At 49.3% G+C, this 13,860-nt stretch overlaps 1 protein-coding gene across 1 annotated transcript in view; it reads right to left on the bottom strand.

Annotated features, from left to right (window-relative positions):
* LOC131208208 (zinc finger protein 420-like) overlaps positions 1–10,705 on the bottom strand; it is a 31,121-nt gene extending 20,416 nt beyond the window's left edge. Inside the window, exons 1-9 of the mRNA XM_058200859.1 lie at positions 10,700–10,705; positions 10,232–10,622; positions 9,348–9,534; positions 7,839–7,922; positions 6,912–6,995; positions 6,002–6,085; positions 4,136–4,219; positions 2,486–2,569; positions 33–116 (exon numbers count right to left, since the gene is read on the bottom strand). Coding sequence (XP_058056842.1) covers positions 33–116; positions 2,486–2,569; positions 4,136–4,219; positions 6,002–6,085; positions 6,912–6,995; positions 7,839–7,922; positions 9,348–9,534; positions 10,232–10,622; positions 10,700–10,705 — 1,088 coding nt within the window. The remainder of the gene's footprint in view (positions 1–32; positions 117–2,485; positions 2,570–4,135; positions 4,220–6,001; positions 6,086–6,911; positions 6,996–7,838; positions 7,923–9,347; positions 9,535–10,231; positions 10,623–10,699) is intronic.
* Between the last annotated feature and the right edge of the window lie 3,155 nt (positions 10,706–13,860).

Genomic DNA, 13,860 nt, shown 5'->3' with positions numbered 1-13,860 from the left:
AACAAAACAACAAAAATAGGGAAAACGCTCACCTGACGTGATTGGTAAGGTGTTCTTTTCGTGCGAACTTTTTCTCGCAGTACGTGCAATGGTAAGGAGTTTCTCCCGTGTGCCATCTGCCGTGCGTGTTCCGGCACGCGGTTTCGTGGTCACACAGACGGGCGGACACAGGGAGAGCAAGCAGAGCGCGCAAGGTAGCAGCATCAGTTGCCGCGGGTGGACGTGAAAAGAGTAGAAAAAATAAGAGAAAAAAGAAGAAAAAGAAACATTTTATAAGATCGTGTCACCGAGCGAACGATAAGAGAGCGATGCAGGGTGAACATCCGTGGCCGATGGTATCGAGGATGGGACACGCGCGTCCTTCCTTCGATCGAGGGGGGAAGAGCTAATGCATTAACTTTACCAATTACCGATCTACAGAACTCCAGCACCAGAGTGTGCGCGTGCGCGTGCGCCGCCAGAAGGGATTACTACAAAACTACGCGCTGATGATCATAACCGAAGAGAGAGTAGAGAACCGAATTTCGAACTTCAAAGATCGCCCCCGACAAAAGGTTGGTAGGAAAAGTCTTAACCAGGGTGACACAGGGACAGGGCAGGGTGGGGTTCCTGGTTTATTGGTGTTGTGTGTTGTGCTTCTTCTCAGCTCTCATCTCTCATCTTTCCCCATAGCGCCGTACACCAATTGTTTTCGGTTTGTTTGTTTTAAATTTTGTATCGATTTTGACCCATCCGCCCCAGCTGTGTGAGGGCGCGCGTGGATGGAATCGAAAGTGTGTGGCCAAAGCATAAACGAGATCCAAATTCAGGGTGGTGGTGGTGCTGAGGACAGATGATGGGTGCTCTCTGTGTGAGCAAACGCAACACCACACGCCGGCGGCATAGGCCGAGAGAATTGGGAGTTTGGAAAATTTTGATTTCCGATGCGCACAAGAGCGTCATCCGAATCGTCCTCGACGTGCCAAACGGGGAAACGGTCCGGTTAATGAGCTTTCCCACCAACAAACTTCCGGAGAGCCAATTTCGAGTGCCAAAAGGAAACTACTTCTCTTAAGTGTCCACCCCGCACGCACCCACAACACACAGCCAGTCAATGGCCATACAATCAATTTGATTTGTGCCAATCGGTTTCACTGGTATGTGTGCGACTGTGTGTGCGTGGCCCGGGGTGGCACGCTTTTTGTTTGGTTCCAACTTTTTTACAATGAAGTTCAAAATACTAGAAAAAGTAGACAAAGTTGGTGAGTTCATGATGCTCTCCTGTGGCTAGAGAGAGGTGCCGCCGACGACGGCCGACTGAATGGGTGGTAAAAAATGTAACAGTGAGGTGGTGAGGTGGTAACAACATGTTGCTTCTGGCAGCATCTAGTGTGACACTCTCTCTGGAAGCGGTGTGTGCCTTGGCCGAGCGCTCACCTTATGTGATACGTTAAACGTTCTTTTCTGGTAAATTTCTTCTCACAATATGTGCACCGATAGGGAGTCTCTCCAGTGTGTATTCTGTTTCGGATTACGTGGAATATATAGATATAGATAAAGAGAGAGAGAGAGAAAGAGAGAAAAAGAGAGAAAGAAAAAAACAATGGGACACAACATTAATTTCACACACCAACAACTGAAACGGAACGAACGGAAACTATGTTTCGGGGCTCGATTTTGTTTTTCACTTTCGGTTTCTAATTTTTTTCTCCCCCACTTCCGGTGTTGGTTGGGAGTGTGGCCACACTAACTAGTAGTAGCAGTCCACCCACCACCATCAGAAGAAACTTGGTAGGGGACAAGAGCCCGGGAGGGACACAGCGGGATTTCTTAAAATCGGATTTTCGATTGTCTGCCCTGTTGCTGAATTTGGAATGGAATGAATTTTGAATTTATCCCGGAATTTTACATTCACGCGCGCGCACTCGCAAGTCTGCGATCACTCTCTCTCTTTGTGTAGTGCGCGATCAGGCGGCTGTTGATCGGTCCATTAATGTCCTTTCGAAGAAGAGGGGGGCTGTGTGTTGCGTCGTGATGTGGAGAACCGATGAAAAACCCACCCCAGAGTACTACCGTACAGAACAGAGCTAGAGACTCTACAGAGAGCGAGCGAGAGAGAGAGAGAGAGAGAGAGAGAGAGAGACCGACTTCCGGTAGTAGTGTGCTGTACAAAAGGGACTGTATTTACGTGCGCACAAAAAACTAACAGTAAGTAGTAAGTGTGGGGGCAGGTTTTATAATACAAAAAACAGTTGCACAGCTCAACTCCACAGGACATCCCCAAACCTTAATGGGCAGAATAATGGTGGACTGAAAAGTAGGATCGGTTGCGACAAAAGATTCGAGAGTAAACTCGGAACGGCAAAGGTAAATCCTCTATCGTCTTGTTCTTGACGTGCCCATAAGGGCGGTACGAAGGGGGGCGGAAAGACCGGTCGGGCGACCGGAGAAAGACTCGGTTGGTGTTGGGCGACACATAAGCACTGGAGCCGCGGGCGACGCTCACCTGACGTGATTAGTTAAATGCTCTTTGCGTGTGAACTTCTTGTCACAGTAGGTACACTGATAAGGAGTTTCGCCGGTGTGCAACCTGTCGAAGAAGGGTGAAGGTGGGCAATAATGAAGCATCATCATTGAGATCCCGAAGCCGGCACGGCGGCACGGGGATGGTTGATTGGAAACGATGGCGAAGAAGAATATGGTGACAGTGTGTAGAGTGGCGTAGGTTTTGATAATTTTATTTAAAAGTATCCCTTCCCCGAGCTTTTGTTCAACGGAAGAAAATTTGCCAATCGCGGGCCAAAGCCAAAAGAGGAGGGTCTCCCGTCCGACAGGACCACCTCTGTTCTACCCGGTTGCGAACAATATCTCTTTCAACGGCAAAAGGACACTCACGGCGTATCCCCCTAAAATTCTGGCCATTCTTAATTGAACTTTCTTTAGAAAATTGCATCTCTCTCGTTTGTTGTTGCAATGCGCGAGCCACACACAGACTGCCCACAAGAACGCAGAATCTGGACTCTATCCGTGATCTGGCGGCGTAACCGGCGGATGCACTTTGCACTCTACTCTACGTGTATCCTGCGCGCTGTTTGTACGCACGGGGCAAAAGCATGTCGCCATTTTGTGACTCCGAACTCTGATGAAGATGAAGGAACAGGAACAACATCAAAGTGGCAATAGGGGCTATGGGGCCAAATGTGCTGTAGGGATCCTAGATGAGGTCATCGCAGATGAAAACATACGGACACGGAACGTTGCCTACACGTAGCCAGAGAGAGAGAGATAGAGGGAGCGCGTTTCTTGGATGAGCCGCCAGACGATGTTTGCCTTACAATATATGACTGCTCCTCCCTTTTAGGACGATAGCAAATTGGTGGGTCACAGGATACAATGTTGTCCCTAGGACACGCGTGTGTGCGCGACACGACAGTGACAGAACAAGCGATTAGCATGACTTTTGTCACAATAGTTTTGCCGTTCTAGAATTTTCTTCTGACCTTACGCAAAAGTGGAAAATTTAACGAGAGGGATGGAAGGAAGCAGAGTTGTGGATTAGGCCGTCCCAAATCACCGGACCGAGCCGCCGCCAGCCCTGTTATGACGGCCACCGAGAGTGTTTCTTCTTATCATAATACAAACACATCCCACATTATGCAAATAACAGCGAATCATACCTCCCCACCCCTCTGCAGGCTCATTTTTCGATCTAGAATTTGTGTTGTTTCGTTTTCTATATTCCAGAGCAAACAAACTGCTCTCTTTCCCGCTTGGACACTCGTTGCAGCAAAAACAAACAGAGATCGAGACGGACCATTTTCTGTGTCACGGGATCCGTGATCGTGGATTTTTTGTGTGTTCTTTTTCGCGCGTCTTTTTAATCTTTCTTCTGCTACCCTTCTCTGTTTGCACATCACAATTTGGCAGTATTTTCTTCTGTTTAGAACAAAATACGGGGACCCCTTTTTCCCGGGACCGGAAAAAAGAAGGACCTCTCTTGGCACAGAGACATCGAGAGACAGATAGCGAGACAGAGAGAGATAGTGTGTATGTGTGTGTGTGTGTCAGAGAGATTGGGGAGAAAAGTGTGTGTGTTTGTGTGAGAGAGAGACAGATTGGGGGGGGTGGTGGGGCGTAAATTAAAACGATCGCTCACCTGACGTGGTTCGTTAAATGTTCTTTACGAGTGAACTTCTTTTGACAGTAAGAACACTGAAAAGGAGTCTCGCCGGTGTGCAACCTGTCGAAGAAGGGAGGAGATCGGGAGTTATGATTAGTTACACTGCACACCCACTTTTCTCCTTGCATTTCCGGCTGGGGAGCGAGGGTGAGAGGAAACCGGGGGGGAAGTGTGGCGCAGGTGGCGACAGAAGAAAGGAAGAAACGTGAGTGGGGTGTGTCTGTGGGGGGTCCTTTGTCTCTCATCATCCCTCGTGGAGTGGGTGAGAGCTACTATGTGATCAACGCATAGGCCCGCGCCATTTGAAAATATGAAAGTTCTCTTAAAAACCCTAACCTCGGTCACAGTGCGGCGAGGCCCCAGACCACTGCTTTCGCGGTCCTGATCGAAGCACGATCACTCGTGATCACCGAACCAGCGACGTTGCGCGATTAATGGAGGTAACTGTACGAGGCAGCTCGTCGAAAGTAGAGCGGAGACAGCGCGCGCGTCTCGATATTCCCCGGTTTTCCCGGTTGGCCAAATAAAAACGGTCAATTTTCTATCTCCAACAACAGCAGCCGTCCGCGCCCCGAGAGAGAGAGAGAGAGAGAGAGCGAGCGTTTCTAGTAGGACGATCATATTTTCAAAGAACTTGCGGCTGCGACACGTTGTCGGTGGGAATTAACAAGTGCACTACAAACGGGGACTCGTTGAACAGAATTTCGGCGCGAAAATTTGAAAATAGTTATCGCTTCACATAATAAATTCACATCCGATTCGACCCGGTATCCGGGTCACGCGACGAACGCAGCAAAAAGTGGCAATCTAGCGCCGGTCCCGGAGTGAGCTATCCGTCTCGGGCTGCTAGTGTTCTTTAGTGAGTTTTAAACGAATCAGGATTCGCGGCGAAATTCTATCCACCGGACCCGCTTATGGCGTCCTCGGGGAAAGAAAAGAAACGGAATCGAAATGGAATAATAAACTCATAACTCGGTAAATGCATGCTCACGCGCCGGCACTGGCAGCGAGCGGTGGCCCTCACCTGACGTGGTACGTTAAATGTTCTTTGCGTGTAAACTTCTTCTGACAATAAGAACACTGAAAAGGTGTCTCTCCGGTGTGCAACCTGTCGAAGAAGGGAGATCGGGATGCTTTTATTAGTAACTGCACGCCGTGGGTCGTGTGTGAGAGGGTGCTTCACCGCGTCAATCGAATGTGATAAACGGACTGGACGGACTTGATGGAAGGTAGAGTAAAATATGGGGGAGCAAACACTGCGGAGGCATGTCAAAAATGAATGGGTTTCTGAATTTGGCTGAATGAAGAGGCACAGCGCTCCGCCACGTCGGAACAATACTGACGCGACAGAGGAAACGCGGCGCACAACGGTTCTTTTTCTCGGAAAATATGAAAGCATTCAGCATCGTTGACAACGGAAAGGGACGACCCCGTGAGGATTCGGCAAACTAGCAGGGCGAACAGGAGAAAGAGAGAGAGACAGATCGAACCCTTACTAAAACACATTTGGACGGGCATTTGATCATCCACGGCGCTGAGGCACTGGATGACGGAGAGAACTGCCATTTCGCCCCTTTCGCCCAACAACCAAAGTGTCTCTTGATCACATCACAGATGGAAATGTAGTAACACGCAGGGGCTTTCAACAGTTTTCGTATCAAACGATTCGCCAGGGAGAGGAGCAAGGACTCGCACGCAAGCAAGAGCACCACCGCCGGAAGACGCGTGAAATGGCCATCATATTTTCTCCAAGAAAAAAAGCAGTTGAGCAACTTAGAGCGCGGCTTATTAGTGTACTATGGTGGGTGATGTTTGGGGTTTAGCTGGAGCACTGCCGCTCACCTGACATGGTTCGTTAAATGCTCTTTGCGAGTGAACTTCTTCTGACAGAAAGTACACTGAAAAGGAGTCTCGCCGGTGTGCAACCTGTCGACGAAAGAGATGGTCGAAAGAGAGAGAGAGAGAGAAAGATGGGGATGTATGATTAGTTACGGCAGGGCAGAAGCAACGTTGATGTCTCTTGTTCACAACCATCAACAAAGATCAATCCAAAAACAAGACCCACAACAAACGAAGTAGAGAGCCAGTAACTAATAGAGACCCCCGCGAGACGGTGAGGCGAAAGACCACAATCTTCTGGAGGTGACAAACTTTGCCGAAAGAAAACTTCACCAAAGACCGAGGGTCGCGCCCAGTCCTGGACTAAACCTCGAAACCGAAAAAACGCTTAGCAAACGGATATTCCCTCACTATAAACATGCCCGACAAAAGTCGATCGGTTGATCGCGACCATGCTTCGTTTCCGTTTGCCAACACAACCCCAATTCTACCGTAAGACACGCGATGGTCATTGCCCCACTCTGCCTGAAAATTGGAAAAAATGGTAGGTTAACAGAAAAATTAAAACGAATGTGGGGAATGTGGATCTTTCGATTCGGTTGCTTGGTGGCTGCGCGCGCGCACGCGGATCCTGCTTTGGCTCGGGACGGCTGTCTAGAAACGCGTTCACCGGAACACCAGGCGTTGGGGTGATATATCGCACGTGCGCGCGCGCGCGATCCTGTAGAACAGCGAGTGCTGCGCGCCCAAGGGTGGTGTCATCTCATCTCACACGGCTGAAAGCTTGAATTTATTTAGATTACAAGCGCCACAATCCAAACTTCGGGCGGCCTCGTTCGAGCAACCACCACAGAAGAGACTTCCTTTCCTGTTGGCTTGGACACGGTTGTTAAAGGCAATGGAATTCGCTCACCTCGTGTGATTGGTCAAGTGCTCTTTGCGAGTAAATTTCTTTTCACAGTAGGTGCAGTGAAATGGAGTTTCTCCGGTATGCAATCTGCAAAATATCGTCGAAGAATATATCGTACGGCGTATTTGCGAGCGTGCGTGCATGTGTCAACACGAGGGGGGCAACGAACGGTCAATCCGAACCGGTGGGGATTTTGGGCGATAACCCCCCGTCGATCAGGCGCATATGGCAACATACATATACGTTGGGCGCGTGTTGTTGCGACGAGCAAAATGATGTTTTGGTTTTCATTATATTTGATTCGATTGTTGAGCATTCGTGGGTTGAGTGGTGGTAGTAGTAGTAGTAGTGGGTTGAGTCGCGTTTTGCGATGAATGGAGGAACATATCTCCAAACCACCATTTCGCCAGTGTTTCGGGACGCAGCGTCACCGCATGTCAGCCGTGGGCAAAAACGGGGTGAAAATAGAGAGAAAAGAGAAACAAACGGAAATGCATCCATTAGAATCACAGAACCCATCATCGTCAAGCAGCACTGCGCGCGCCATGTGCGAGCGAGCGAGCGGAAAAAACATCGAATCTGGCACCAACCGCCCACAGACCGGTTGATGACACACTCCAACCAAGCATACACATCTCCTCGCGCAGCACATCAGGACGACGATCGAGTGTCGTCGGAGAAGAAAAGATCGCCCCAATTCTCCCAAGCCACTGCTCAAACTGGCGATCCTTGTTAGCACGTGCGGACCAATGCGCGCTACTACGCTACCGAGGAGATGTGTGCCACGAAAAAAAAATTTTTGCAATGCATCTTCGGCCCGCTCTAGAGGGACCGGGAAGACACTTTCGGTTCTTTTCGTTTGGTTTTGAAACTCGATCACACTAAAGGTGAGCTTGAAAAGCGGTGGAAAAGAGGAAGCGTGTCGCTCACCTGACATGATTGGTAAGGTGTTCTTTTCTCGTGAACTTCTTCCCGCAGTATGTGCACTGGTAGGGTGTTTCGCCTGTGTGCAATCTGTTCGAGGAAGATACAAAGAGAAACAACGTGAATCAATCAAAGATATCCTTGGATTTTCTTCCGAAAAAAAATTCCATAGCACATCACAGGACAGCCATAAAAAAACGGGGGGGACACGACCACAACACAACACAGCAACGCACAACAAACGATGACTACGTGTTTGTGTAGTGGTTCCGCTCTTGGCAACAGTAACCAGCCCAATCTTCCTCCATCAGTATCACACATTCACATTCACATCACATTCAAATTATTGCAAAGGTGATACAGGGTAGGCATCACAGTACACACAGCACAGCAATTTGACGGAAATGGTTCGAAATCCACCGTCCCTAAGTCCTGCCAGTGGACGGACGACGTATATTGCGTACAACAACCGGAGATCCTTTGACCGGATTGTGAAACGATTAGTAACGAATGCACCACCTCCGGCGAATGGAAGAACGCATCCCATACGACACCGAACCCCGCTACAGCTTACGCTCAGAGATGTTGCCGACTGGCAAAAGCGAACGCGGAAGATCCTGTTCGAACATTTCCCTCCCATAGCAACGTCCCAGTGTAATCCACCGGTCGGTATCTACACTTGAAGGCTGCTAGATCGACGAGAAACCCACAACTAGTGACAACGTAATGGTCTGGAAAGTAAAAACGGGGTCCCAAAATGGAATACAGTGAAACAGGCAAGGAGCAGAATGTTTAAATAGACGGCGCGCGCGCACACAACACACTTGGCAGTGAACCCACTTTTGCCCCGCGGAGAGAAATATGCATTCGTTTGTTGCAAAAACCGAAAACGAATTCTTTAGGGATATCAGTTTCAATTCGAACGCACCTGCGACAAGGGAGAAGAAATATCTCGGTAAACTTTTCGGATTATTTTGTACAATGAGCGATGCACCGGCAGGAACCGGATACCATGGGGACTCAGGGTTCTGTCAACTGTATTAGAAATAATCACACGCGAAAGGGGAGAGCGAGCAGCAGCATTAGCAGCGGCAGCAGCAGCGATATGTAAAATTCCGAAATAAATATTCAAAATATTCAGCTTGCCAAAAACCGAAATGTGCTTGCCCTTTGGCAGCGTGTATACGTTTTAAGGTGGCGGTGGGCGCGATGATACTGGCCGGCGTGAAATGGGGATTGAAATTAGGCGTTGAATGAAAAATCCGAACAAAATCATACGAAAGAGACACTCTAGAGCAAATAACTTGAAAGGGTTCTGAGGAGACGACGCGCGAAGATCAAGAATCGGTTTTTAGAAAAAGTGTGATGTGGGCGGCAAGAAGGTTCCTCCGGTTGTTCGTTCTTTCGTTGGAAGGCGAATGGAAAGGAAGAAGAAAAGCTCGAATCGGAAGCAGAAGAAACAAAATAAAAAGAGAAACAAAAAAACAACAGGACAAAAGTTGGGCTGACACTTACCTGACGTGGTTGGTAAGATGCTCCTTCCGGGTGAATGTTTTGCCGCAGTACGGACATCGGTAAGGCGATTCACCGGTGTGCTGACGAACGTGGTTGGTCAGGTGCTCCTTGCGGGTGAAGCTTTTCGCACAGTAGCTACACTTGAACGGAGATTCGCCCGTAATCGGGTTACGGAGATGGTTTCCCGCTATTGATTACAATTTGGCAAGCGGACCACACAGTTACACAAACACCACGGAAAGACACGAAAAGTTGATGTACAATCGGAACAATATGCACATTGCGGGACACAAAAGGGGGCATATCACAGATAGAAAGAGAGAGAGAGAGAGAGAGAAGAGGTGATAGAAACAGAATTAGAAAACATATCCGTTATGAGCAATAACCTTTACAGCAAACAATACAACGAATTCTACACTACAGTTAGGTTTGCACCACGAGTTTATGGCGACAAATTCATGAGTTCAGACTAATTCGGCCACCCCGGCGCATATTTGTCCCAGCTCGGACATGGGACATGGATCTTAAATGTTTTGAAATTCAATTCATAATGGATTTCTTCTTTCCCAACCTAATATTACTGTAAAAAAATGATAACCACAAATCATCAAGCTGAACCAACCGCTCGGAGAGTGGCTGACCAATTCCAATTGTTCCAATTTAAAGTTTTTGAGAAATAAGATGAGAAAAATCAAATTACAAAATTTTCTCCAAAACGATAAGGAACGGAACGTACGGAACACATAGCCATCGTTGTGTAACAAAATATATTGAAAATTCCTCAAACCAAAACAAAGATATCCTATGAAATGTTTCGAATTACAAACGGCAAAAGAAGCTATTAGAATGGTAGAAAGGAATTGGTAAAAAATTGGATGACTCACATTTACCATTGCTGTGCGCACTGGTAGTCGGCGTGTTGGTGGACGATGATGGCACTAGGCTAGCGGACGGTCCCGTTAGCATGTCGGAGGGTAGTTTTCCGAAGACTTCGTGGTACGACAGAAACTGACTGAGATCCTCGATGTTCACCTTCAGCATCTCGACGTTGTTAGGCGGCTTGCTCGGATCGTGGTGTTCCGGCATGTTGATCTTCACGATCGAACCATCCGGACCACGCACGTCCATCAGGTGCGCCGGTATCGGCGGCACCTTAAACTCCGGCTTCACGATCGGAATCGGTTGCGGCGGTGGCGGATGGGCGGACTGCGGCGGGCCCTGCGCCGGTGGCGGTGGTGGATGGTGTCCTCCGCTGCCACTGTGCGCCGGGTGTACCTGGTGAGAGGGGAGCATCGAAAGCGAATCAGTTGGTGGGTTCAAAATCAATCGGTGGTCGGTAGCACTCTGCTTACCTGCATGTTGCCCAAATACTGAAGTTTCGAATGATCCGTGGCAACTCCAGCGCCATGGAGGTACTGAAACGATGGAAAGTTAGAGGGACGCGCGCACACAGAGCGATTCGCTAGGCCGACATACCTGAAGATGCGATCCCGGTGGTGGTGGGAGGTGACCCGTGCTGCCCCTGCTGCTGTGGGTGGCAGCAGGGCCAGACAGGTTTGTGAGATGTGACGACCCTGGAGCAACAAAGAAAACAGCGTGACAGCAGATACACAAAAGCGTGCCCCTCACGATCGCACCACTTACCTATTGTGGAAGGAATGATGGCGCCTTTAAAGTTCCAACACCGTCCGGTGTCGGAACTGCCGCGCCAAACGAAAGAAGGACACGGGTAGCGACCCGGAAAAGGGCAAGGCCCGGACCTGCCGGTCCTGCTGGTGGGGGGAAGGAAACGTTCCTGGGAACGCAGCAAACGGGCGGAATGGACCCGCTCAAAATGCGTCCGTTTGCCACCGTTTCACTGGTAGCAACACGCGAACTACCACCACGACTACTGCGACGATGGCTCGATATATTGTGCTGGTTTCGATCCGTTCGTCACAATCCAATCAATCTAGTGACCTTCCGCCGAAGATGGAGACTATCCGCAGCGTTCTGGAATCATCTTTAAAGAAATGGAAAATTTTCCGTTATTCGCGGAAAGGCCACAACTGAACTGTAATAGCTTACCTGGTCAAATTAAAGGTCCGATAAGAATCCCAAATCACCACTACTACCGTTGGCAATAAAAGCGAAGCTACCAAAAGCGCCAATATCTCTGTCGCCGGGAAACACTTTGAGTGCTCTCATTGATATAGCTCCTGTCACTTTCAGTCGAGCGCGTCAATTGTCAAACCAAATTGTGGTTGAATCAAGAATTACCAACTGCAAAGAAAGAAGAAAAGAAAACCAAGTTTAGAAAACTGCCGTACAGATTACTTAAAACGAAAACCCCGCCATAATATCGAAGCATAAACAAATACTTTCAGAGAGGCTGCGCTCGGTACATGGCGGGCAGCAAAAGACAAGTCAGTGGAATTATGAAACAAAAAATGCCACATGCTTTTCGCGCCATTTTTATCGGACCCACCCGCCGCGGCCACCACCAACGGTGAAAATATTACGCGAAGAAGAGCTACACACAAAAAGAGAATGTCGCGGGGTTTCGCGCCAAATCTCGCCGCAAGAAAGCCGCGAGACTGTGTCCCCCCGTATCAGAGTTTTGACGACCATCGCCTCGGCCGTGCCCACGCACACCACAGCAGAGATAACAAGACTCAGCCCAGCAGCAGCAGCAACAATAACACAACACGCAAGAACAAGACCACGAAACACACAAAACGCCGGTTCCATCGATTTATCCGCGGAATGGCGGCGCGCGCGGTGGCTCGCTCTGCTCGCGCTCGGAGTTGGAAGGGTCCGCGAGCCATAATACACAAAATAGCGCGCGCCCACCGCGTTTGTGGGCTTCTCGAGGGACCGGCCCACCGTGGGGCGCTGCTGCCCGGCCCAGGTGGAAGCCGGAAGGGTTACGCGGAGGCCCCTCACCCCCGCGCATTAAAGCGCTGCCCGCGTGACGACGGCGAGGATAGCAAGAGTTTTGCGCGCTTTTCTTCGCGCCAAGCAAGTGTGACCAAATGTGTGCACCAAGATGATGATGATTGGGTGCACGCACACCACCTTAACAGCGCTTGTGTGTTGGTGGTGAAAAAGAAATAGCACACATACATACACACGTTGGGGCAAGTGGAACACACTAGGAGTTGGCGGCGGGTTGGAGCCACCATCTTCTTAGACGAGCGATTGGCCGACAGAAGCGCGCATGTGCGCGCTTCATATCGCCATCTCCCTCGGCCGGGTTTTTCCACCGACCCTGCTGCTCACCCTTCCGTGCGCTTTCTTAGGTTACAGACGCGCGCGGGCGCCTGCGCATTTCGCGGCACATCCTCCGGAACGCCGCTCAAGCCGCCCGTCCGTCCCGTCGTCAGTGTCTAAATGCTGCCAATAAATTGATTCCTCAGACTCGGGGCCATACCGCGACACCGCACGATATGTTTAGCGGGCGACAGCGGCTAAACCACCGGCCGGAGAAGACATTAGTCAGCAATGGAGGGGGGCTCGCGTTGTGGAGCGCAATGTCTCTTTGCCCGGCCATCACCAGATACGTGAATGAATTGCCGCCAGGTTCTGGTCACAATGATGAGTGTTGTGTACATTGCATTTGTGCCGGGGTGGTTGTGCCGATGGTCACCCAGCCCACTGGGAGGTGGAATCATATCGCTCGAATACACCGCCTTTCAGTCACTTGTTTGCTGTTTGTCGTCGAGGTGGCCAGGCGCGACCGTCTGTCTCTAATGTCATTTCATATTCCCGCCGTCTGCGATTGTTAGTCCCATAGAAAAAGGGGTATGTCTTCGAGGCAGTCCGCGGTGGTGTCATGGTTACAGCTGATTGTGTCAAAAAGTTTGTTCACAGGACAGAGTTCAGTTTGTTTGCTCCTCTCAATACATTAGATGAATGAATTTTATAATAATAATTATATTTATATTTATAATTATAATTTTTGATGAATTTATTGGTTTTAGGCGGTTTAGGGCATCGCATCCGTCGTATCCGTATTAATATGTTGAAAACAAAGAAAAACTCCTTTGGTGACCCCGTCGTGTGTATGAGACGACTTTTGTTAAATCTTTGTTTTTGAAGCAAACTCCCAATTTGTTCAGTTCTGTCGTTTTCGAACAATTAACAAAATTGCTGTTGACCAGAAGCCACGCTGTTTGACCTTGACAGCGGGAGGCAAATCAAATAACCAACAGGGTGGGCGCCCTGTTGGGTGTTGTCCCCCCTTCAGTGCTCGAGCGGTAATTGATGAATTTGAATTCCTCGCTCGACCCACCTACAATGGCTGGAGCAAACAATGGATCGCATATGGGGCTGAAAGCAAAAAAACACACAACATTACTGGAACCATTACAACATGGTGTTGGACACCAACTGACCCAAGCCATAGGAAGTGTTTGGCGATAAAAATCAAAAGTTCCGGTCATCGGAGACATTCCTGCCCGTTTCACGCGCTCAACTCATTCTGCCTCTCTCTCTCTCTCTCTCTCTCTCTCTCTCTCTCTCTCTCTCTCTC

This window comes from Anopheles bellator, chromosome 2 (genome assembly GCF_943735745.2).
Source record: "Anopheles bellator chromosome 2, idAnoBellAS_SP24_06.2, whole genome shotgun sequence".
In the NCBI taxonomy this organism is placed as follows: Eukaryota; Metazoa; Arthropoda; class Insecta; order Diptera; family Culicidae; genus Anopheles; species Anopheles bellator.
This window is presented reverse-complemented; position numbering and strand designations above follow the sequence as displayed.